This window comes from Drosophila santomea, chromosome 2L (assembly GCF_016746245.2).
Source record: "Drosophila santomea strain STO CAGO 1482 chromosome 2L, Prin_Dsan_1.1, whole genome shotgun sequence".
Taxonomy (NCBI): domain Eukaryota; kingdom Metazoa; phylum Arthropoda; class Insecta; order Diptera; family Drosophilidae; genus Drosophila; species Drosophila santomea.
The window spans coordinates 15,209,703-15,234,078 of record NC_053016.2 but is presented as its reverse complement, the minus strand read 5'-3'; the positions used below and the strand labels follow the sequence as shown (position 1 = coordinate 15,234,078).

At 45.1% G+C, this 24,376-nt stretch overlaps 2 protein-coding genes across 7 annotated transcripts in view; one reads left to right on the top strand and one right to left on the bottom strand.

The window, feature by feature from the left end:
* The window catches only part of LOC120449148 (neural cell adhesion molecule 1), a 68,101-nt gene that overhangs the window by 41,462 nt on the left and 2,263 nt on the right, over window positions 1-24,376 (top strand). For all 3 annotated transcript variants that reach the window (XM_039631486.1, XM_039631503.1, XM_039631495.1), the window contains 10 exons: window positions 11,003-11,133; window positions 12,046-12,205; window positions 14,826-14,928; window positions 16,652-16,763; window positions 16,941-17,022; window positions 17,863-18,004; window positions 19,652-19,833; window positions 20,661-20,848; window positions 21,008-21,116; window positions 21,783-22,024. In XM_039631486.1, the coding sequence (XP_039487420.1) occupies window positions 11,003-11,133; window positions 12,046-12,205; window positions 14,826-14,928; window positions 16,652-16,763; window positions 16,941-17,022; window positions 17,863-18,004; window positions 19,652-19,833; window positions 20,661-20,848; window positions 21,008-21,116; window positions 21,783-22,024 (1,451 nt within the window). The remainder of the gene's footprint in view (window positions 1-11,002; window positions 11,134-12,045; window positions 12,206-14,825; window positions 14,929-16,651; window positions 16,764-16,940; window positions 17,023-17,862; window positions 18,005-19,651; window positions 19,834-20,660; window positions 20,849-21,007; window positions 21,117-21,782; window positions 22,025-24,376) is intronic.
* On the bottom strand, window positions 1,331-9,423 carry LOC120449129. Of its 4 annotated transcripts, none has more exons than XM_039631454.2 (4): window positions 8,096-9,423; window positions 3,473-8,044; window positions 2,230-3,412; window positions 1,331-2,174 (listed from the first exon to the last, which is right to left on the bottom strand). In XM_039631454.2, exons 1-4 carry the CDS (start codon window positions 9,303-9,305, stop codon window positions 1,634-1,636), a joined length of 7,506 nt encoding a protein of 2,501 aa, XP_039487388.1. In that variant the 5' UTR covers window positions 9,306-9,423; the 3' UTR covers window positions 1,331-1,633. The 4 variants fall into 4 exon arrangements, with proteins under 4 accessions (XP_039487388.1, XP_039487408.1, XP_039487397.1 ...); XM_039631474.2 differs by having other exon boundaries at window positions 3,473-7,540; XM_039631463.2 differs by having other exon boundaries at window positions 3,473-7,933; window positions 8,153-9,423.

The following is a 24,376-nucleotide window of genomic DNA, read 5'->3' as shown; positions in this document are numbered from 1 at the left end:
AAGTATAGGGTGTTTTTTTTAGAGGTATAGAACTTTAAATTGCAATAAAACAACGATGGATTATTCGATTGACATGAATTTTATTGACATGAAAGATAATCTTGTGGCATTACATTTTAAATATGATTTCTGGCATATGACCGCCACGGCTGGCTCGGATGTAGTCCAATCTGGACGTCCAATTTGCAATGACTTTTTCCAATATTTGGCCGTATATCGGCAATAACACGGCGAATGTTGTCTTCCAAATGGTTTAGCGTTTGTGGCTTATCCGCATAGACCAATGACTTTACATAGCCCCACAAAAAGTAGTCTAGCGGTGTTAAATCACAAGATCTTGGAGGCTTATGAAAAATCGGGAACAACAGCAATCTCGTTTTGGGCCCATTCGACGAATCTACGCCTTGCTTGATGATCGTTTGGTTTCAATTCTTGCACGAGTTGGATTTTGTAAGCACGCATGACGAATTGCCAAACCAAACTGAGAATAAATCACTTGACAGCTGTTAAATCGGTCGCCATCTTGAACAGTAATGCCAACTTAAAGTTCTATACCTCTAAAAAAAACACCCTATATTTTTGAACCACTTAAGTCTGCTCTTTAAACGCTATTTAGGGAAATGAAGTATTGTAAACCTCTCGTTGAATTGTTCAAATATTGTTTACCATAACTTCATTAGAGCTCCTTCCATAACCCAATTCATATGAGCAGATAAATTCCAGTTTGTTCTTATTTAGATAACAACTGAATTTATATGCCTCGGCATCTTTATGTCTTTGTTTTTGCAGCCAGAGCTGTTGGTATACGATATCTGCATCACGCGTGAGTTATTATGCCAACTGCGTTTTGGCTCCTTAGGCACGACATTTGCCAAGGCCATTTGGTCATGGTTTATGCCACGCGTTGCCCATCTCATGCTCCGCAATCCTTCCCCTCCCTCCCTCCATCCCTTCCCTTCCCTTCCCTGTCTTTGTATAATTTTGTTTATATCTCACATGTGTGGCAGGGTGCAAGCGACTGGCTCGTTTTAAAATTTATAATGTAACCGAGCGAACCGAGTGAACCGAGTGGGGCAGCCTTAGTTGGTCTCCTAGCAATGGAAACAAGACAAAACATGGAATGCAATCACAGACTTCCCCGAAGAGCGCAGGATTGTAAAAGAAGGTGCACTGCGCAAAATAGAATACCAGCTAGTTTCATTTATAATCAGGTTTTAGGAATGTAGCACAAATTCCAATGTGTGCCATTCTATGGATTACCAGGGCTTTGACAATTACTTAATGTATAAAAAACAAAGCAAATTTTTTTCGGGTGTCTTTATTTTTTTTAGTGTATGTGAAGCAGACCCCGCAGCATAGCAGACAATACATATGAATCACATACGCACGCAGACGAGCTGTAAGTGTCTTCCCGTATGTGCTTCTGTGGCCATTGTTTATGGCCGGGAACATGGGCGGGCTGCTCCTCCTGGGCGGAGCTGGTGGATCTGGTGGAGCGTGCCTGGAATTTGGAAGAAGCGAAAGCTTACGCCACATGTATTGCATTGAATGCCACAATTTGGGTTGATATTTTTAAAGTGGCAATAGAAGTGCTGTATGCTGTATGCTGTATCGTACAGTGGGCGGTGTCATTTTAATGGCTCTCCACGATGGAATCCGTGGACAAATCGGCCACCAGGGCATCGTAGACGGCATGCGGCACCACCGTGCCCACAATCTTCTTGTTCACATCGGTCTTCACGCGTATGATCTGGATCTTGTGTCCGTTCTTCTCGATAATCAGCTCGATCCGGTCCCAAATCGGTAGCATCAGCCCCGAGAGCACGTGGTAGATGCGCATCCGGAGTCCCACTTCACAGCCCGTCGGGATGGGACAGGTGCGATTCCAGTAGACGTGGGAGCACATGTTCAGGCACAGGTTGTACTGCTGCACCCAGTATTTCTGGGCCTCTTCCGGGCTCACCTTCACATAGCGTGATGAAATGGAGCCGTGTGTCTCCAAACGCACTTGGGGACCAGTATTGGGTCGGTAGATCTGCAAATTGATCTTCCCGTTTGATACATCCGCTGAATTGGACGGTGCTTGCAGGCACAAAATTGAGGAGTTCTTGTTTTGGCGCAGCTGCTGTAGTATATAGAAGCCTTCGTGCTCGTGTTGGGCCTCCTTTCGGTATCTATAAGAGTTTATGATTTAGTGAATTACATTTCCGCATTTCGAATTCAACTCACTTGGCTAGGGCTGTCTCAAAGGACATGCCACGTTCGACTGTCACCGTATGGAGCTCGGTGGCCGCCGTTCCAGTGGCGTGCTTCCTGATGAACCTCATCAGCTTGATGGACTTTACACTGGCGCCATGGGCATCCAGGTCTAGAATTCCCAGATCAAAGCGTCCGGTGCGCTTCATCTGCATGATTAGGGAGTACATCTTGTCCAGAAAGAATTTGAAAAGGGCATTCTGTACTTCCACACGGCAGCCGAGAATGCGGTTCAGGAACTTGGAGATATTATTGCTATCCTTCTCCACGGTGAACACCTTGACCTTGTTCTCCTCCCGCACATTGATCATGCCCACGCCGGCCATGGCCACACAGCAATCGTAGAGGAAGTCTCCTTTGTAGGATTGAGGCACTTGACCCTTGTCCAGTGGCTTATCGTTGGTCAGCTGTTGCATCACATTCTCCAGAGCACTGCGCCCGATGCTATTGTCGATATTGAACTGGGAGAGATCACGGGCATCGGTGGCACGTCGGTCGCCTTGGGTAAGGGCGCCCAAGCTCTCCAGTCTCTTGGCCACCGTGGAGGCAAAGCGGCGCTCACCAGCCAGATCCGTGATCACAAATACATATTCGGGTGAGTTCACCTGATTGGAGCGATGGGTGCGCCCAAATTGTTGAATGGCTCTATCCGCACTCCATGGGAGTTCCAGAGTGATGTGCAGACGACGCCGCTGGTTGGAAACCCTCTTGTCACTCTGCAGAGATATTCCACTGGAGGCCGCCTCCGAGATGATGGCCACGTGCTTGCTGCCATCCATGAAGCGCTGCTTCTCCCGATAATTGACCAGGTCCATCGAGGTGTCGTTCTCGCAACGGGGTTCATACTTGTAGCCATCGTACTCGGTGCGCACCACTCTGCCACGGCGGCCCGTCATCTCTGCCACCAAATTGGTGCCACCCAGCTCGGAGATTAGTTTGTCCAGGGTGTTGGGCGGCAACCTCTTGCCCAGAATCTCGATCTTCTCCAGCAGCATTTCGCGCATATTGATGCAGCGTTCTACATCCCGCTCCGTGATATTTGCCTTTTGGGGCTTGGTATTGTCGAATGTGTAGCTGGGTTCGCCCCCGTTATCCTGGGCTCTCATGTTATTGCAAAGATGCTGCAGGATGCGCTCCTGCATGGTAACCTTCTCCACTGTTTGAGGAATGGAACTTATTTATATTTTTTTGAAATAAGCCACTTAGATCAACATACCTTTGTCCGCCTTGGGCGGTCGTCCTCGCCGCTTTCGTCCGGACTTGATGCGATCATCATCGGCAGTCCAACTGCTCTCGTACATCTCGATGTCGCTCTCGCCCGCCTCGGCATCCATATCATCGTCGAACCAATCGGGATTCATTTTTGACCGCTTAGGTTTGGATGGGCGGGAACGTGCCTCCGGCTCGAACTCACCCGTATTCAGTAGATGGTGAAAGGAGTCGCGCTTGGGAGCTGGGAAGTGCTTCTCCACGAACGACTGGATGATCATCTTGGAGGTGGAGACAAAGGTGCTCAGTTTTCCATGATGACGTTCCAGGTGCTCCAACGTGCGTGACTCCCCCGTAGACTGAAGGCCAATGACCACCGCCTTGCCCATTCGAGTCGCCTGCCGCGTCATCTTGACCACGTGATTCACCTTGGAGGCGATGCACAGGTTCTTGAAGAATCGCTGATGGGCGCACCAGAACTGGCAGGTTATGATCTTCTGCACCCTATTCTCGATGCACATCAGGCGACAGGCCTTCTGGAACTTCTTGTTTATCTCCGCCCAGAGTTCGGCAGACAAATTATAGCTTTTGCGAAACTCCTTCGGCATGGTCACCTCCTCGATGCGAAAGCTCACATCCTTGAAGCTCAGTTGACGAGCTATGTAGGTGCCTCTGAGCTTCATATCCATAGCTACGATTTCCATGGCTCCAATGCCGCGCTTCTCCACGGCGTTCACGAATTCGTAGAACTCCGGATAGGCGGTACCCGGACCCCATAGGCCCAGTCTCACCATATAGGCCATATTCCGGGGCTCACTGGCTCCTGTGGCCGAGGCATAGACCACTCTGGCCTTTGGCAACAGCTTCTGCAGCTCCAGAACAGTGGTGCCCGTCTTGGTGGACTTACCCACATTCATCAGACTGAGGTTCTTCGCCTTGTGGCACTCATCGAAGACGATCACGCCATCGAACTTTTTGCCAAGCCAATGGACCAGCTGGCGGAGACGAGTCTTGTACTTCGAGTTGGCCGTCAGCGATTCTCCGATCAAAGCGGTGTAAGTGCAAAATATCACACCACGCTTGAATTTGTCATTCTCATCGGAATCAATGCGGCTGTACTTGAACTTGCTGATGGCCGCCACACTGACCTTTTCGTGGGCTCCTATATCGCCCAGATCCCGCTCTGCATCGAACTTGAGGTCATTGGAGACGGAGACCCAAAGGGCGCGTTTTCGGCCCTTCACGTAGTTATCGAATATGATGCCCGCAATGGTGCGACCTTTGCCCACGCCAGCTCCATCGCCCAGCAGGAATCCGGCTCGTTCTCCGCTTGGCAGGATCTGCTCGTGGGCCTGACAGGCGTAGACCACCGCCTCCAGCTGCAGGGCACTCAAGCATTCGGTGGTCCTCGCCGGCAGGGCCAACTCGTAGGTTATGTCGGGCAGCTCAACCGACGATAGAGTGGCCGTCTCCACCACGGCATCGGGATGGGCGCTTCCGAACTTCAGTTTGCTGGGCCAGTAAGCTGCAAAGGTGTCGGCCACTCCTATTTCCTCATAGTCGACCTCCTCATCCTCGACCGCTTGTTCAGGGGGAAATATGGCATCTCTGGTCTTCAGGGGTTCCTGCAGCATGGCACCTGGAGCTCCAGAGTAAGTCATGGGTAAGGCCATGAAGGGATGCCCACTCTGCAGTAGCTGATGCAGTTGGCTGGCCGTAAAACTCTCCAGTTCGTTGATCTTCAGTTGACCTATTCCCATACCTGGTGGCACCATTTGCACATTGGTAATTAGTCCATCCGGACCCGTGGTATACTTGACGGCTATTTCCTCACCCTGAGCACCCTTAAGTCGCGTGATTATCGGCCCTTGTGACAAGGCGCGTCGTTGACTTTGACTTGAAGCTAGCGGAGTATTTGCCAGTTGAACAACGCCAGCTTTTCCCATTTCCGTGGTATTTTTAACCATATTATTGGATGGTGCAGCTGGTTGAGCAGGAATGCATGTCTGATTCTGTTTTGGAAAAGCTTGATTCTCCGCCAGGTTCCTGACTGTAGGTACTGGTATGTATGGGTGAGTTTTATATAATGGTTCCTTCAGGGACTCGTTCGTGTCCTCAGCCGCTACCATGGGCAAAGAATCCAGTTCCGCCTGAAGGCGTGCATCAATTTCAGCCTCTATTTTCTTGGGATTCGATGACCGCGAAAGTGACCTTTCAACTATCTTCAGGGAAGGCGTAGTTGGAGGTGGACGTGGCAGCTCATCAGTTGCAAACAGAGACTCCAGTTCAGCATTCAGGCGTCTGTCAATCTCGTCCTGCTCTTTGCTACCAGCGTTATTGGTTTCCTCGACGTTAGGGCTACTTATATTATCATCAGTGAAGCCAAGATCGATAAGATATTGAGATACGTTAGAACTTCTATTACCCGGTGGCTTTTTAGCAGCTTCATGATTTTCTTTTCTAGTTTCGGTTTGAGAAAGTATTTCTAAAAGTCTGATATCTTTGTTCCAAACAGTACTATCGGGTTTACTTTGTGCTTGGTTGCTCATAAGGGGCTGATGTACATGTTGACTTTTGTTTTGCGGCATGGAGTTGTAACTTGTTATTTCATCCTTCTGATAGCCGTAGTTGCTGGGAGGAACAGGCCCTGGCTTGTTGAAGAGATTATATTCAGCCGGATGATGCTGCGATGATGTTCCTGAACTCGGTTTATGTGCTATGTATACTTTCTGTGCCGGGAGATTTTGATTGAAGTTCACGTTTATAAAGGGTTTGTTAACGTTTTCGGACAAGACTAGATTCTCAGCCTGACCGTACATGGAACTGTATTCCAGTTTTGCTTTCGAGTTGATTTGAGCTTTAGAACCTCTAGTAGCCGGTGTACTATTCTGCATATTTCTGCCATTAGTCCCTTCTGATTCCGAATAGTAACCTGTTTGGTTTGGCTTTGGATAGGAAGCCGCTGTGTTATTCTGCATATGTCTTTCATTCGTCCTTTCTGATTCCGAATAGTACCCTGTTTGGTTTGTCTTCGGATTGAAAGCCGCTGTGTTATTCTGCATTTGGCTTCCATTTGTCCCTTTTGATTCCGAATAGTAACCTGTTTGGTTTGGCTTTAGATATAAAGCCGCTGTATTATTCTGCATTTGTCTTCCATTTGTCCCTTTTGATTCCGAATAGTAACCTGTTTGGTTTGGCTTTGGATAGGAAGCCGCTGTGTTATTCTGCATATGACTTCCATTTGTCCCTTCTGATTCCGAATAGTAACCTGTTTGGTTTGGCTTTGGATAGGAAGCCGCTGTGTTATTCTGCATATGACTTCCATTTGTCCCTTCTGATTCCGAATAGTACCCTGTTTGGTTTGTCTTCGGATTGAAAGCCGCTGTGTTATTCTGCATTTGTCTTCCATTTGTCCCTTTTGATTCCGAATTGTTACCTGTATTCTGCATTTGTCTTCCATTTGTCCCTTTTGATTCCGAATTGTAACCTGTTTGGTTTGGCTTTGGATATATAGCCGCTGTGTTATTCTGCATATGACTTCCATTTGTCCCTTTTGATTCCGAATTGTAACCTGTTTGGTTTGGCTTTGGATAGGAAGCCACTGTGTTATTCTGCATTTGGCTTCCATTTGTCCCTTCTGATTCCGAATAGTAACCTGTTTGGTTTGGCTTTGGATAGGAAGCCGCTGTGTTATTCTGCATATGTCTTTCATTCGTCCTTTCTGATTCCGAATAGTAACCTGTTTGGTTTGGCTTTGGATATAGAGCCGCTGTGTTATTCTGCATTTGTCTTCCATTTGTCCCTTTTGATTCCGAATTGTAACCTGTTTGGTTTGGCTTTGGATAGGAAGCCACTGTGTTATTCTGCATTTGGCTTCCATTTGTCCCTTTTGATTCCGAATAGTAACCTGTTTGGTTTGGCTTTGGATATATAGCCGCTGTGTTATTCTGCATATGACTTCCATTTGTCCCTTCTGATTCCGAATAGTACCCTGTTTGGTTTGTCTTCGGATTGAAAGCCGCTGTGTTATTCTGCATTTGGCTTCCATTTGTCCCTTTTGATTCCGAATAGTAACCTGTTTGGTTTGGCTTTGAATATAAAGCCGCTGTATTATTCTGCATTTGTCTTCCATTTGTCCCTTCTGATTCCGAATAGTAACCTGTTTGGTTTGGCTTTGGATAGGAAGCCACTGTGCTATTCTTCATATTTTTGCCATTAGTCCCTTCTGATTCCGAATAGTAACCTGTTTGGTTTGGCTTTGGATAGGAAGCCACTGTGCTATTCTTCATATTTTTGCCATTAGTCCCTTCTGATTCCGAATAGTAACCTGTTTGGTTTGTCTTCGGATTGAAAGCCGCTGTGTTATTCTGCATTTGTCTTCCATTTGTCCCTTTTGATTCCGAATTGTAACCTGTTTGGTTTGGCTTTGGATATATAGCCGCTGTGTTATTCTGCATATGACTTCCATTTGTCCCTTCTGATTCCGAATAGTAACCTGTTTGGTTTGGCTTCGGATTGAAAGCCGCTGTGTTATTCTGCATTTGTCTTCCATTTGTCCCTTTTGATTCCGAATTGTAACCTGTATTCTGCATTTGTCTTCCATTTGTCCCTTTTGATTCCGAATTGTAACCTGTTTGGTTTGGCTTTGGATATATAGCCGCTGTGTTATTCTGCATATGACTTCCATTTGTCCCTTCTGATTCCGAATAGTACCCTGTTTGGTTTGTCTTCGGATTGAAAGCCGCTGTGTTATTCTGCATTTGTCTTCCATTTGTCCCTTTTGATTCCGAATTGTAACCTGTTTGGTTTGGCTTTGGATATATAGCCGCTGTGTTATTCTTCATATGACTTCCATTTGTCCCTTCTGATTCCGAATAGTAACCTGTTTGGTTTGGCTTTGGATAGGAAGCCACTGTGCTATTCTGCATATTTCTGCCATTAGTCCCTTCTGATTCCGAATAGTAACCCGTTTGGCTTGGCTTTGTATAGAAATTCCTCTCAGTCTGACGTCTTAAATATGTCTTTCCTTCCGACTCTGAAAAGTAAGCTTGAGAGCTGGACTCTGCATCCGAATTCTTGTTCGGTACATTTTTGGGAATGGTCTGAGGCAACTTTGAAGATCTATTATTATTGGCTTGGATTAAGTTTACAGCTTTATTGTCCAAATGTGGTGGAGCATAGCTTTCTCTGGAGTAATTTATGTTCTTACCTTTATTTTGATTTTCTTGAGCCGTTGAAGTCCTCTGGGTAAGTTTTCCCACAACCATATTGGAAGAAGAGTCCGGTATCTTAAATATTTTATTCTCAGCCAGGTCAACAGGGACAACTACAATTTCTTTTTTCTGTGTACATCTACGCGCTGGTCTCGTACGAATGGTTACGTTTGGCTTTGCAGGTGCAGCCGGCTTTTGCTCATCGTTCGTATTGCTCTGACTGTTTGTCGTACCTCGCAAAGTATTTTGAAGTGGCCTGGCATAATTAACTGAATCTTGTGGGCCATCCTTGGTACTTACTCCTCTCCCTAACTCATCCAAACGTGAGGACCTGGCATTAGTGATTGCTGCCTGCCGTTTTCTCTTTGGCTCCGGATCAAGTTTTCCAGCGCTTTCTGTCATTAGCTGTGGCGTTTGCCCTTTCTGCGAAACATTTTTGGAATTCGGTTTGGTTTCACATTTCTGATTGCCGGTTGGATATGAAACGTTGTGATTGGTGGCCTCGATGGGGCTCTTCAATGGTGTCGCCCTGGCACGGGAATACGAACGTGTTGTGTGGACCACCTCTTGGTTCTCATAGTCTTTAGGTGCTGCTCGGCAACTGGCCGACCTTCTTTTACAAGGCATTTTGTTGGTTTCACATTCACAGGTTTTAGAAAACTTGAAAACTTATTCCTTTTTTTTAATTTTTTACGATTTTGGCGATTTTTTATTTCAATTGCTGACGCTGACTTGCACTGGGGAAGGCAATCTCACCGACTGAGGCAAATTGTGTTTTTTCATGAGACGATAACTTTCCTAATTTCTCATAGCCTATTAGGTTTATTAATCGGCTGTCAAATCAATGCTAACTTGTTAAATGCTTGTAAATGATAGGTAAAGAAATGTTTGAAAAGATTTTATTTAAAATGTTTATACAAATATGGTTTGGCCCAAAAGAATGTGCTTTATAAGTGCTATAAGTACTCAATGGATTGCATTGCTGCAACCAATTTAAATATCGTAGAATATCGTAAGTATCGTATCTTGGCTTACGTAGCCAAAACATCTTTAATACTTGCAGCCCTGGAAAATCCCGCGAGTCGGTTGGCGTAACACAACAGCCCAGCAAGGCACATAAATTCTGAGCAACCGTTGACTTCCGCTCCGCCATCGATCGATGGTCGTTTTGGGCCAAAGAAATGGGGTTTTGCTGTGAGATTAGGGGGCAAGGGTCAGGGGGCAGGGGGCAACGGTATCCGTGGTGGAACGGTAAATGATAATCACAAAAATGGCCTGCAACATGTGTGCGGAAATGCGCGACGCGACTTTTCCAGCGAAAGAGTTTTCACAGCCCTTTGGGCACTTTGCCTGATTGGCAGACGTTGGCAAACGAGGAACGAGGAGTACATGAGTGGGCGGCGGCGGGGAAACGCCACGCGGTGTGGGCAAAAGTTTTCCAGGCCATTCTAAAGTTTCCCGGCGAAGGCGGAAGGGAACTTTTTGGCTTTGGCTTTGGCTTGGTGTTTGGTTTTGGGTCTGGTCCTGGGTTCCGTTTTGCCCAACTCTTGACTGCCGACGTTTGGTTTTGGCCGCCAATAACTCAACAATATTAAGGTTGGCACGTGCGTCCCCTTTTTCCCGATCCTGCTCCTATTCCTATTTCTGGCCCAGTTCTTGGTCCTGTTCGTGGTCCTGGTCCTGGACTTGGTCGCAGTGCTGGAACTGGGTCTCCTTGTCTGGGTCTGGGTCTGGGTCCGGGTTCTTGCCGCTTCTGGTCTCTGTTTGTCGCAAAGTTTGTGGCTCGTTAAGCAAATTCAAACGACTTAAGCGGCAACACATGTTGGCAAACAGCGGTCGATGGGCGGGATGTCGTTGCCTTGTCCTCATAACTCTTGGCTGATGCTTCACTTTGTTCCAGTTATTGCTCTAAATCGCTCATATTTGCAAAAACTATTAAATAAGCTTGATCATGACAGTGTGCGGGATTCTGGGCGATGACAAGACAGTGGCAAAGCCGGAAAATGTATGGCACAACAATTGCGGGGCATGAGTAATGGAAAAGATTTTGGTTTTAAGACATGGAGTTTACATTTTATTTTGAAATTGCTCTTCAGCCTTTCTAAGGCAATACATTTAATGTCAGGTTCTGTGCAGGAAATAAATATATGTGTAAATCATATGCTTCATATTTAATAGTATATAATTGAAATTTAAAGTATTTTTTGTCAATACCACAACTGTATAGGTAGTGTATTTACACGTTCGAAGTGCAACCTTAGATGGTTGGATGATTATTTGATTTCCAGTGGCTAATTGTCTTCCTCCTTTGCTCTTCTTTGCAGATCCTCCCTTGGTGACGTTACGCCTGGGCTCAACTTTGACACCGGATGATATCAAGGAAGGCGACGATGTTTACTTCGAGTGTCACGTACAATCGAATCCTCAATGGCGGAAACTGTTGTGGTTGCATAATGTAGGTCGCAGTGGGTTCGAGTTGGCCAGGAGTGAGCCGGGCAGTCATACCGACCCGGGTACCCATCCATGTGGATCCGGCTCAATCCACAGCCACCGGGTGGCAATCCTGAAAGGCGGCTGCTTGGCTGGCTCCTTGCATTCTGTTCTGGTTAAGTGCCAATAACATGGCAGGTTGCGTATGCGTTGAGGTGGCTGCTCCTCCGTCAGTGGCATCGGTGGCATCAGTGGCGACCGCCGACGATGTCCTGATGCATGGATCTGCATTTGCTCATTTCCAATCTAGTGGTTTCTTTGGCCGTGTGTGGGGTTTGGGATGTGGGTCTAGGGGTGTGAGGTTAGGGGTGTGGGGTGTAGGTGGTGATGCCATTTTGGGTAAAATAGTTTTGGGATTTGCGGCATTGATTTTGCCGTCGCTCAACTGCAATCCGCAGTCGCTTGGCAATCACTCAGGCCAAGTTCCCATCTCGCAGTCCGCAAACTACGGCCAACAACCCACTTCCTCTCCACTGGGAGGAGGAGGAGGAGGAGGAGGAGGAAGTGTGTTTTGCAGCAGTATGTGGGGAATTTTTGCCTTTCGGATGCGCTTAGCGGATTTTGGCAAATTGAAATTTGAACCCGAGTTGCTTTAGAACGGATTATTGTTGGGCAGCACTATGGCTGAATAATCCATTGCTGCATTAGTTCAGTTTTGCTAATAGACTTACAGATTTGGGAATTCTAGCAGCAGACTCTTGTACTTTAAAGTGGTAATTAATTACTGAGCCATTCTAAAAGGAGTTATCAGCATATAAACAATGGGAAAACATTTTAGAGGCCGTTTATGAGTATCGTAGGGACTTGTGAGATGCCATGTTATTGATTTAACCAGTAAACTGTATAATATAATTTGTATATTTCCATTTAATTGCAGGGTATTCATCTGGAGCACAACACATCCGCCCGCGTCATCCGTTCCAATCAGAGTCTGGTGCTCCAGAAGATCACGAAGCACTACGCCGGGAACTATGCGTGCAGTGCCATAAACGACGAGGGCGAGACGGTCAGCAATCAGTTGCCCCTGCGAGTGAAATGTGAGTAGTCCTCACGTCCTTCGCAGAGTTCCTACGTTTCGGGCAACCCTTTAAACAGAAACAGTGATGCATCAGCGATTTTAAGAATAAATTTGCCAAGCGGCACTTTGTTTGAACGCATCATCTATCTGGAAACGCTGTGCATTTTCGTGCCCCATCTCTTCCTGCCACCCGGAGCTCGTCTGTTTTCTGGTCTTCTGGTTTCTTATCATAAAGTCAGGGCTGCAGCCGTCGCAGTTGTCATACCCCGACTAAGCCCTCTTTTTGCCCCATAGCCACGACTCATTTGATGTATTGCAATTTGCCTTCTTCTTCTCCGGAGCTGCTCTTATTTATTTTTTCCCTCTTTTTTTTTTTTGGTTTTTTATTCTGTGTTGTACTGTTCTCCGTCCGTTTTCATTTTACAACTCAGGCGGAGAGTCTTGGCGCAGTTGCACGTCAAGGCTGGGAAAAAAAATATTTTTCATTCCGCTTTTTGCATAAATACAACATTTTTGCTTGGCTTCGTTTGTCTGGAGCGCTGTTGCGAATTTCATATGCTTGCCACCACATGCGTTGGCTTTGGCCATATTTCATCGCAGCTGCAACTGCAGTCGGAATTATGCTTCAATTTAACAGCCCGCGAAAAGTTGCTGCTGCCTCGCAACTTATGGAGCCGCATATTCCCCCAGTCCCACTCTAAAAATCCATCCCCAAATTTAAGCAATTTGACAGCGACGCCTGTCCTGATGAGGAGGATGGGGATGCGGATGGGGATGATGATGATGAGGATGATTGTAATGAGTCGGGTGCCCTGGCAATGGCACTGGCACTGGCAGTGGAACTGCTATTGCTACTGGCTTAGTCTAGCCGGATTCTGCAGCTGAGCGAAACACATGTACATGGCTGTGTACCAGCGCTTTTTCCTCAGCTCTGAGCCATACAAATTGCCGCTCAAGCTCAAGTACTGCACACACAGGCACTCATATTTTGACAGGCGCATTGCTGCGAGCCATAAATTAAATGGAGTGCGCCGCCATCGCACTAGCTGGATTTTGCCTCTGCCAGTGTCTTCGTCAAGGATTCTTGTACACTACGTGCACTGCGAAATGCAATTTCAAATCATTAAATTATAGCTGATTAGGTGTTCGCAAAAGGCATTCACGGCATTCGCTTCAAGAATATTGAAAACTTTAAGGTATAAAACACAAAAAAAGAAAGAAGAAAAGAACACTTGGAAGTGCAGAGTCTGGCACACTTCGTTTTTTTTTTGAACAGTGCATCGTAAATTTGGGATTTAATTCCGTGCTGATTGAGCCTCATGAGTGCAGTTTCAAGTCAGTTGAATGCGTAACTTGGATGATGAGCCTTAGTCGAGGCATTACAGGCAGAAGGTTATAATTAAACATAACACGAGTTACATAATAATTGATTCAAAGGGATATCATTGAGCCGTAGACAAAATAGAACTCCTAATAAGGCTTTATTTTGGCTTTATATCTTTCCGCCTTAATGTTGGAAGCCCAGAAATTTACCACAAATTCGGCTCATAGCTTCGGTCAGTTCTATGTAGGTGGAACCTGCCCTTCAGCCATTCAAGTGCGGCTTAATTAGCGAAGCGACTGAGTAATCACTTCACACACTTTGCCCACCCTTTAAGTGTATAATACGAAAGTTGGCAACAACAACATAAGCTAATGTTACTCGAATTGGAAGTAATTTTCCGGCTAATTAATTACGCCCCTTGGTTTTTGTGTACATTTTTGAAGATAAACAATTCATCAGAAATTCAAGTTGCCTTCAAAAATGTGCGAGCGGATGTGCCAAAATGGGAGCGAAAGAGAGCGAACGAGAAAGTTGGCACGTTGACGACAGCAAATTACGCATACGCCACGTGTGCCGTCAGCTAATAATCCTTTAACATTTATGGAACGCCTATTTACCTGGGAAGTACTAAATCATGTTGCCACATTAATTAATTTCCCGTAAACGAGAAAAGGGTCCCTCCACTCGAAGGCTTTTCCAGCGGCGTTTTCCCACCTTTCCCCTTTTTCCCCTTTTTCCACCCAATAAACTGACTGACTGACAGACTGATGCGAAGGCGTCCCTGCTGTCTAAATCACTTTTGTGCGTTTTTCACCTGCCACGCCCACACAAACCAAATACTTCGGCTCATTTCCCAACGATTTTCGGGACATTTTAATGTCCTGCCACTGATGCCGCTGATACGGTATCTGACTTGTCACTCAACAGGTGCCAGAGACCGGAAATGCACGACCGAAAATAAAAGACGGTGATTTCACAAAGACAAGGCTTCGGGGGATTGAGCACGAACGGATTGCTGTTATTTGAATTTATATTGATAGAATATTTTACGAGCCTATTTGGGTGACATTTATGTGCTCAGAGTAAGTAGGGTATGTAGCTGGGTATTTCGCTGTGTTTGTGAGATAACTTTTAACTAAATGTTAAAATCCATACTTCTATACTTTAAATGTTGCCCAACATGTCATTTCATGTCTAATTAACTTGAATATTGTATAATTTAATTACTTTATCGACGCTGATTCTTAAGAATATCCCTTTGTTGTCGTTTGGCTTTACTTTTCTCCGCTGACTTGTCGTAATCTTCTCGTTACAGACACGCCCATGTGCAAACACGCGGACCGCGTAATATTAATTGGCGCCTCCAAGGACGAGACCGTCGAGGTTGTGTGCGAAATTCAAGCCGATCCGCCGCCGCGGTAAGTTCAAAACAAAACAAAACAAAAAAAAAGAAAACACCAAGAATATCAGAAAAGCTTCCTGCTTATCCTGTTCCCTACCCCAAAATCCTCCCTCCGAGCGCTCATAAAGGTTTTTTGCTGAGTTTGTAGGCGATTGCTTCCGGTTTCCTGTCGAAAGGAAGTTTGTAAAATTGACAAATGATTGTGATTGTGTGTGCGGGCGCGTGTGTGCGTAGCGGAAAATGCTGTTTATTTCGTAGGAAATGTGAGAAAATTTAACAATTTGGTTTTTCTTGTTTTCATTTGTTGTATAATGCTGTATTTTGTTGGTATTTTTTTCTATGCGATTTTCCCTTTTATACGCTTTTTGTTTGTCGTCCTTTTTTGTTATTCGTTTCTCTGGACCTTAAATTGTTTATTTTAATTCATTTTAAATGTGCAACTGGCTCTGCCATTCCCATCCCCATCCCCATCGCACTCGCCGAATCTTGGATTTAGTCGGACAGCGAGAATGTGGCCCTCTTTAATGTTTTTTTAATGAGGCCACACCACCGAGGCCCGGCCAGCTGCCACTCTTGCTCTGTCCGAGATGTCTGTATATTGCTTCTGAGGCCGTACCTCTGTCCCTTAGTCCTTGTTTCTGTCCCTGTCTTGTCTCGTATTTAATTTCAAATTTTTTGCTGTATTTTTCGCCGCTCCGCTGTTGTGCTGCGTCTTGTGCTGACGCTTTATGCTAAAATAATTAATCATTAGCCGGCGGAAAATATGCGAGGCCAAGGCAGCTGCGGCGCCGTGTAATTGTTGTGGCTGCTGCTGGCTGGAAAAGCGGGAAAATATCGAAGGGAAACTGGCTGGAGCATAGCGTGAACATTAAAAAGCTGCTGGGAGCTTCGTGGAGCCGGGGGGGCGAGGATGTAGGACTCGGGGGCGACAAGTTAATTTATCAGCATTTAAGCGCCTGACAAGCGGCGGGGTAAAAAATGTATTACCACACCATATTAATGTATTAAAATCTAATCGAAACTGTTGCAGACCTTAAAGAATTTAAATAATCTGCCTCAACAGCTAGGCAAAAAGAAAGCTAAGCAGTCAGTGAAATAATATAAATTAAAGCCATTGAGATGTATCAGTTTTTAACAAAATAATAATAAAAAATACCTTAATATTTCAGACGTATTGAAGTATTGAGTTAAAAGTTGTTGCGCAAAGAAAAGTTATATCGAACATTTCGGATGATTAATTACCAGAAATAAATCAATAATACTGGCACTGTTGTTGACATCGAGTATTTATGTGCGAGGTGGCTTCAATCGGCCTGCATATTTTCCGCCTTTTATTGATTCCATTCAACTTTTTCCTCTTGTAGGTTTTTAAATGGATTTCTGTTTTATTGATTTACGTTTATTTTGGCACCGCCAAGATGCGAAAGCGTCCGACCGAATATGCCAGAGATAATTAACCTTTTAAAAGGCTTCCAAATGTGTGAGTTTCGGTCCGGGGACTGGGCCTTCACTCTGTGTGTGTCCGCTTAACCTTTAATATTTTAACAAGCTATTTTAAAAATGAAAAACTTCGCAAACATGTTTCACTCGCCGGCTCCAGGTTCCCATTTTACCTGGCCTTTTCCGTCGCTGTCGCTCGTCCTGCCTCCTGCCTCCTGCACACACAAACGCACACACTCACACACAACTGTCAAAATGTCAACGCAACTTACTCACACATGTGCACAAACATTTTGCAGGACTTTTCGCTGGAAATTCAACAACTCGGGCGAAACTCTGGACGTGGGCAGTGAACGATTCAGCGTGAACGGCAGCCGCAGCATTTTAAAGTACACACCAGTCACAGATCAGGTAAACACGCCAATTCGCCCCCTTCCCCCTCTCCCACCTTATATGTATATGTATCTGAATATGTATAGGTATATGTATATGTATATGTTTGGCTATGTCCACAGCGGAGACCGAAGTCAGCTCCGGGCAATTAAGCAAGAGCCGCATTTTAAATAATAAATAAATATGTATTCGCAGGATTATGGCACACTGTCGTGCTGGGCCTCCAACGAGGTGGGCACCCAGCAGCATCCCTGCCTCTTCCAAGTGGTGCTAGCCGGTAAGTTTTCGCATTGAGATTGGAAAAAAATGTCCTTTTTGGCAGTGGTTCACAAGCTCTGGTTGCACACAGTTCCACAGTTATGACATATACAAAGTTTAGACTTTGTAAATATATTAACGTACCCAATTCAAGCTTATATCATGCTGCAAATCAAAATGCTTATATATATTATTTACATTTGTAATTGAGAAAGCTCCTTTATAAGCATATATGAAAGATTCTATCATAAAACTCTCAAACTGAAACAAAAGAATTCCTTGGAAAGCTTAAGCTTCGGCTTTGTTTTTGGATAATCGCGAAAAGGTATAAAATTTCGTGCCTTTGCCAAAAGAATCAACAGCGTGCAAAGCCGCCTTATGTCAGCTAAAATCCCCATATGCACTCCGAGTGGCAACTGCCGGCTTTTCCTATCCCAATGGGGATGTTTGCCGTTGCTTCATTACGTGCAATTTGACCTTAACATGTTAATGCCGCATGCAAACACAGCCAAACAGAGCCAAACACAGAGTACTCCGAACTGGAGGGCATTCCATACCGTCCGGAAAACCGGACGGACTGGGGCACAGTCATACCGAAAACCAACAAAACCAGAGTTGTGGACCATTGTGCATTTTGGGAGCCTGGAGATTGGCATTCAATTCCCAAAAAAAAAAAAAAAAATCACAACAAAACCAAAACCAATGCTCATGTTCCACGCATTGACTTTTCTCGATGCTGTTGCTGCTTGTTAATTTCCTGCGTAACCGGGGACCAACATAAATCTGATTTTTGGATGCGAATGTGTGCGGACTGCAAATCCCATTCCCATTCCGATTGCGACTCCGATTCCGATTGCAGCCCTGCCGAATGCCGTCAGCAATTGTACCGTCTTCAACAGAACTGAACTGAGTGTTGACATACAGTGCATACCGGGCTATGACGGCGGCCTGCCGCAAATATTTGTGCTCGAAATGTTTTCAACACGCACCGGCATCACCAGGTGAGCATATTAATCAACTATAACTACAGCTGCCAGGGGTTCAGCAGCTCAGGACGCTCCACCACCACCCACACTCCATGTGCCACTGCCACCCGCCCCCCCTTCACTTCCGCCCTGGGGGCTTGATTTTAAGCCGCTTATGTCCGGTCCAACTTGACCCGGAGCCCAGATATGGAACATATGTCAAACAAATGGCTCCATATCGTTTCGGTGTGGCACATTTCGCATTCATGTTTGTGCGTGGGAGTCGACCTCCGGGCTGCTGTAGAAATAACACTAGCTTGAATCAAATAAAATATGCGAAATTACCTGTTGGGGATATCAATTATAATTCTGATCCCTAATCTTGATAACGTATTTGAGAATTATGACATGTATTTGTTTTGTATGTCCTTGTATTAGATATAATTTTTTGTATTGTGAGGGTTTTTTGATTTTTGTTTTTTGAAGCTTGACTTTGTTGAAACACAAATGTGGCTATTTCGCAATATATTGGGTTTTGATTCAAACTAGTAAACTATTTAGTTTGTTTTAAAAATATTGTCAATTGTTTCTCTTGACAAACGAGTAACTCTGGACAACTACTCGGGAATAATAGGCTTAAGTCCCCAGTTGAGCTCGGGGGCTGATAATAATGCATGCATGACCCTGTTGAGCTGAACGCCTTTGCGCCCCCCAACCGCATCCCCAAGTGGAAAGATATCTGGTCTTGACACCCCACAAAGACAGATACCAGCATGATTTTATTCAATAATAGTTTGGGTGAGAGGTGGGCGGACTCGAGTTCCGGCAAATGTATTTCAAGTGCTTTCACCTCTTGGATATGTGCATACTTATGGCACTCCATGTAGGTGTGTAATTAGGCGTGAAACAGTTCGCTCCTGACAGGCTGTTTGTCCTGAAATGGGTCCTCGAGCTATAGCATTCATAGTGGTTATTAAATGGGTATACATGTTTACGGAAAATGGGGAAATGAAATTCATATGCACACATAACATTATGCGAGGGATGTCTCCATTTCTTTTTTCTTTCCCATCAATTTATGCCAAATTTTTACTTTGGGTTTCAGCCAAAGCAAATAAACATTCTTATTAAAAACAAAGACATCGTCAAAAAAACGAAATGAAAGGAAATTGAAGCCCACATTGGGCAGTGAAAAAAAAAAAACAACAAACGCAGCAAACATCGTCATCAATGTTAAAATGTTTAGCAGAAATATATATAGACATCGAACCCTAATATTTCAGAACTCTTTCGAGGAAAGGATTGCCGGGGATCGAAGGGTAGACAAGTCAAAGCCGCATTCGTTGGCAGAGGCATCAAATTCAAATTGAGGTCATGATTGGAAAGAGCGCATATCTTATGAGGGCTGGGGTTTTGGAGGGGGGAGTGTGCAAAAGTGCTTGGGGTTTGGAAAACATGCCAGCGAAAAACCCGTAAAAATGCCAAAAGAAAGGGGCTGCCAAAAAGTATTTGCGGCATTGGATTTTACTCAGACACACACACACACACACTGTAGCATTTGATTAAGGGCTTAATGCCGTTGATTTCCTGGCCATTTCGTTTGATTTAATTCGCAATCATATCGAGCCCCTCCGGCCAATAACCAACCCTTTAACCCTTTGTCCGCCCGAACCATCTTCGCAGATTCAATTTGAGCAACGCCGAGGAGGCACTATTTTCGCTGGAGAACCTGGACACGCTGACCTCGATGATGGTCCAGGAGAATAATTCGCTGCGGCTGCGCATCTACTCGTACAACCAGAAGGGCCGCAGTGCCGCTTATCTGCTGCCCGATTTCATAATTGGCTCAACAGCTTACAAGACAGGTGAGTGGCACTACCAGCAGCCAGATGGCGCCGCCGAAAAACGAACAGCACATTTGGCCCAGATTGATGGATGATGCAAGAATGCTGGAAAGGCTGGCCAGGATGGCAAACTGTGGCATTGGATGGCATTGGAGGTTGAACGTGGGCGGGTTTATGCTTTTGACAAGTGAGCAACTCGCATCTGACGGACACTGGTTGCAGAGCATTATATCGGCTTCTTTGGCATAGCCAGAGATATTCTGATTTCCTGATTTCCCTGCCTGCATTAATCGCATACAGGCAATAGGCCTCGTTTCCGACTCCACACCCAACCCCCCAGTTCCTCTGCCTGTGACACCTGACAGGTGGGCTCCTCCGCCAGTCATCTGCAGTACTTACTCCAATCAACATGCCTGCCTGAAGGACACATTCCCTGCTGCCCTCGTGCGATGGCGTGAGACATGTGTAAAATTACTTTTTAACAAGGGCTGATCCTGCAGAACAGAATACAGAACAGAAGAAGTCGTGCATACTTTTTTTTTGAAAATAGGGATTTGCCCACTGCCTAACCAATTAATTAAAAGTTAACGTCCCCCTTCTTTTTATCACTCACATATACTCACGGAATATATGTACACTCTGTTCTTTTGCTTGTCTAAAAATAAAACCGTCACATGTCGACAAATTTAACGTTCTGCTCGTCGGTGGAATCCAACGCCTTAACTACCACATCCATCGCCAATCAATTTGATATACGTGGGACTGCTGTGATGGGAATCTATCTAAAACCGATGATGATTTATGAACGACGATTGTCAACCTGTAATTACGCGATTTCCAACAAACAGACGACGATGTAACTCTGACATTGTCCCCGGTGATTGTCGGCAGTGTCCTGACCATCATAATTATTGGTCTGGCCATCGCGATACGAATATTCGTGGTGACATTTGTGCACAATTTGCGCCGGAATCGTCATCATGGCAGCAAGGCCACCGCCGCCGGAGTAACCGCCCAGCCCAGCGATGTCTTCAAGGTACGTTTCGGAGTTATGGGAAGGATTTACCACTTTGCACCTACCATTCACCACTCACCATTTACCATTCACCATTCACCAACCATTCCCCATCCATCAGTTGCATCCACATTCCACGACGGCTTTCGAGCAATTAATGTACGTATTATTTTCTCGTAGGGCGGAAACTTGGAGAAGCCGCGGTGGCAGCACACGGACATAAAAACGAAATCATCGGAGGATTTGGTTGAGGACGAACGTGATCCGGACGTAATACCATCGCAATACGGTAAGATAATAAACAGTTCCTGACATCTTGGGGGCACTCAACTTGTGCGGAGCTGGTGGCAATAATACAATACTATTTATGAAGGCAGATAGTAATTCTTTGGGTTAATAAGTTATAACTACTATATGTTATAGCTATTTTGTATGTTAACAATTTAACAAATAATTTTCCAAAATTGCTGTTTTCGTCATTTTGTGCAGTGTAGGGCAAGTAGGAGTCACTTGCGCGTATAGCTCAATTCCGGTTTGCTTTTTAATGTCACCCCGCGCGAGTCAAGTGTCCGCTGAAGTAACAGAGAATAAAGCAGCTTTTTTATAGTGTGCACTTCGAGCATTAAACTTTAATCAAATTTTATGGCCACTTTTCCGACATTTACTTTCATGTGACCCGCAATCGCAATGGCAATACGCTATCTGCACATCCGGCTCCGTTCTCCGTTGTTCTTTGGCGACCCGCAATCGTAATCAATCTCATCAACACAACAACAATACGACCGATCCAACCTACATCGAACTGAACTGAAATCAACCGATCCAATCCAATCCAATCAACCAATGCCATTTTCTTTTAATCGTAAATATTTTTAACGACGGTACCCGCCTATCTAACACATGGACACGACGACCCCGCAACGTGGCTGCTCATCAATAAATTTCAATCAAGCAGTCGGCGGCAGCAGCGCCGGCAGCAGTGGCAGCAATGCCTCCAACGTGGGCAGCACCACCGCCGGCACCGCCACCGGGAGCAGCACCTCCACGGCGGTGGTGGCCAACGCCAACGTGGTCGCGTCAGCGATGGCAGGACCAGGAGGAGCCACATCGTCGGCATCCGCCACGGATGGCCATCAGTTTGCATCTGGCACTGCGGCGGCAGGAGGCGGGGCGTCCAAGTGGTCACCGAATGGCAATGTAAGTACTCAAGCAGGCGATTGTTCCACTGGGTAATTGCTTTTTCGGGGGCAATAAACCAGGTCAAAACCATTTATGTATATGGTAAAACTGTAATTGAAAACCTTACACAATCTTATAGCAAACTAACTTAATTAGTATATTATACATTTTATAAATTAATAGTTTTAATCAGATCCAATTGGAAAGGTATTTTCCCAAATTTAAATCCGGGTTTTTTCCTTTTTGGCAACAAGGAGGGCATAATCTATTTTTATATTTATATTTTTTTATCACGCTAATATATAACTAGGGGTAGTTAAAGCCATTAAGAAATCTTACCAAATCTTGCAATGGATAGTAGTAGCACCAGCATCTCATCACTAGTGATGAATTGTGAAATAATGAAAACGTGACACCTTTGGCGCATTCAATCTTGTGGGACAGGCAACTGCAAATGAAAGTTAGACAAACTCTTTTGCCGTTTGTGCTTTGCTTTATTCTCCGTAATGCAATTTGATTTGGCAAGTTTTGTTGCAAACAGTCTGGCTGTGAGTGCCTTTCGGAGCAGAAAGGTAGTCCAGATGGCTCTTGAATCCAATCCGGGCCAGCCCAGTTGGAGCGTTTAACGTCTGTCAGTTGTCAGTTGCGGTTCGTATTAACTGGGCTTCTATTGCCCAGACTTCGGGGTCCCGATGCCCCGATGTCCTTTGTCCTGGCAATCTGGGCGGTGCACTGAAAGCAATCAACTACTCAAATTGTCAAATTGCTAAACAGAATCCCGAGCAACCAGCAAACGGCAGTGAGTTGGCCCTTCATCTAGGGCTCCCAAAACACCCCCGACTGTATTAAAAAAAGCTTTTAAACTGTCACGGCTCCTTCGAAGATCCCACTCTTTGCACTGCCACTCAGGTTATAAATAAAAATCCATTGGCTAAATCGGGGGATAACGTGCAGCTACGTTACAGGCTACAACCTACCAGTCAGGGCTGTGAGGTAATTGTGAGATTTTTAAAACACAATATATCATGTTCCGAGGGCGGTAATCAATCAATTTTTGCTCTGCATTTGTATTGAGCACGAAACTTTGCGTCGGATGGCCAAATGCCTGAGCTATTGCAATTTTTTAGCTTGTTTTTTCAACTGATGGATGGCGGGGCTCTTAGAGTGGCAACAGGTGTGCTGAAGTGTGCGATGCACCTGGAGTTTCTGTTTAAGAAAGCAATCCCGCTCAGGAAATATAAACGGGATTTCAATCGAGTTAAATGCATTGCAGTTGAAATGCAAAGAGTTCATTTAATTCAGTAAATAGATTTCGAATAGCTCTTGAATCTTTTAGTAAATTATTCGTCCAAAAATTAAAAGCCGACCATGCCAATTGGTTTTTGTATAATAAATTTTATTACTTTATTTTACTTTTTCCCACATTTTTTTACCCACCATTCATTCGAGATTAGAGTGTCGGCCAAAACACATTTGTTTTCATTTCATTAAGTTCGCAATTAGAATTTATTTATAACCCACCCCCGCTCCTCTGAACATCGCACATATGAATATTCAAATATAAATGTATAAATGTGTATATGTGTATATGCATATATCTCCTTTATGCGCTGACAACGGTCGAGATCCCAGAAAGCCATTACCATAAGCTGTGCGAACGAGATTAGAGCCGGGAAACGGCCATATGCATCGGCCATGACCAATTGACTGCCAGTCCGCGAATATATGTATATATATCACTAATCTGGCCAAAAACATTAGCCCGAAAAACCGATGCCCCAGCGGGGGCTGGGTGCGAACCAATTTGCAATGCAGAAAAATGCCAAAACAGAAGTAGCCGGCAAATCAGCCAACTCTGCGGTTCTTTTCCACCCACTCCGTGCCGCATTGCATTCGGAACCAGATAACAAAGTATCCGATTGCGAGCCCAAATCGGATACGTAGCGTAGTCGGGCTGAAAGGGAATTTTTGTTTCATTCTGTAAATGGGATTTGCTGCGCAGATTTCAATTACATTTAAATTACCATTCCAGGCAGGCTTAAAATGCGGTTGGTTGGGCGGCCATGGCGGCCAGTGGGCAATCGCAGCATAACTCAATTCGTTAATTAAATAATTTTAAATATTGCGAGCCATAACAGCCGAACATGCCTGTACTCGAAATGCTGCCCCACTCACCCGTCCACCTGGAAATTGCATTGAGATTTCAATTAGAATTTCATTTCGCTTTGCCAGACGGCAAAATAAAATGCAAAATAACAAAGTATTGGTCGTCGGCATTTTAGATGTTCTAGTCGAAAATCGAGCTTTTCGGAATAATCATTTAAGCTAATTGGATTGCGGAGGTGGCAGTGAGAGGCAGATCAAAGCATC

Bases quoted from the DNA above. Each gene is read 5' to 3' on its own strand.
- LOC120449129 (XM_039631446.2), bottom strand. From the start codon at position 9,305: ATGCCTTGTAAAAGAAGGTCGGCCAGTTGCCGAGCAGCACCTAAAGAC. The intron at 3,413-3,472 runs GTATGTTGATCT...TTCCTCAAACAG, and splicing joins ACCGCCCAAGGCGGACAAAG to TGGAGAAGGTTACCATGCAG. The intron at 2,175-2,229 runs GTGAGTTGAATT...AAACTCTTATAG, and splicing joins TTTGAGACAGCCCTAGCCAA to ATACCGAAAGGAGGCCCAAC.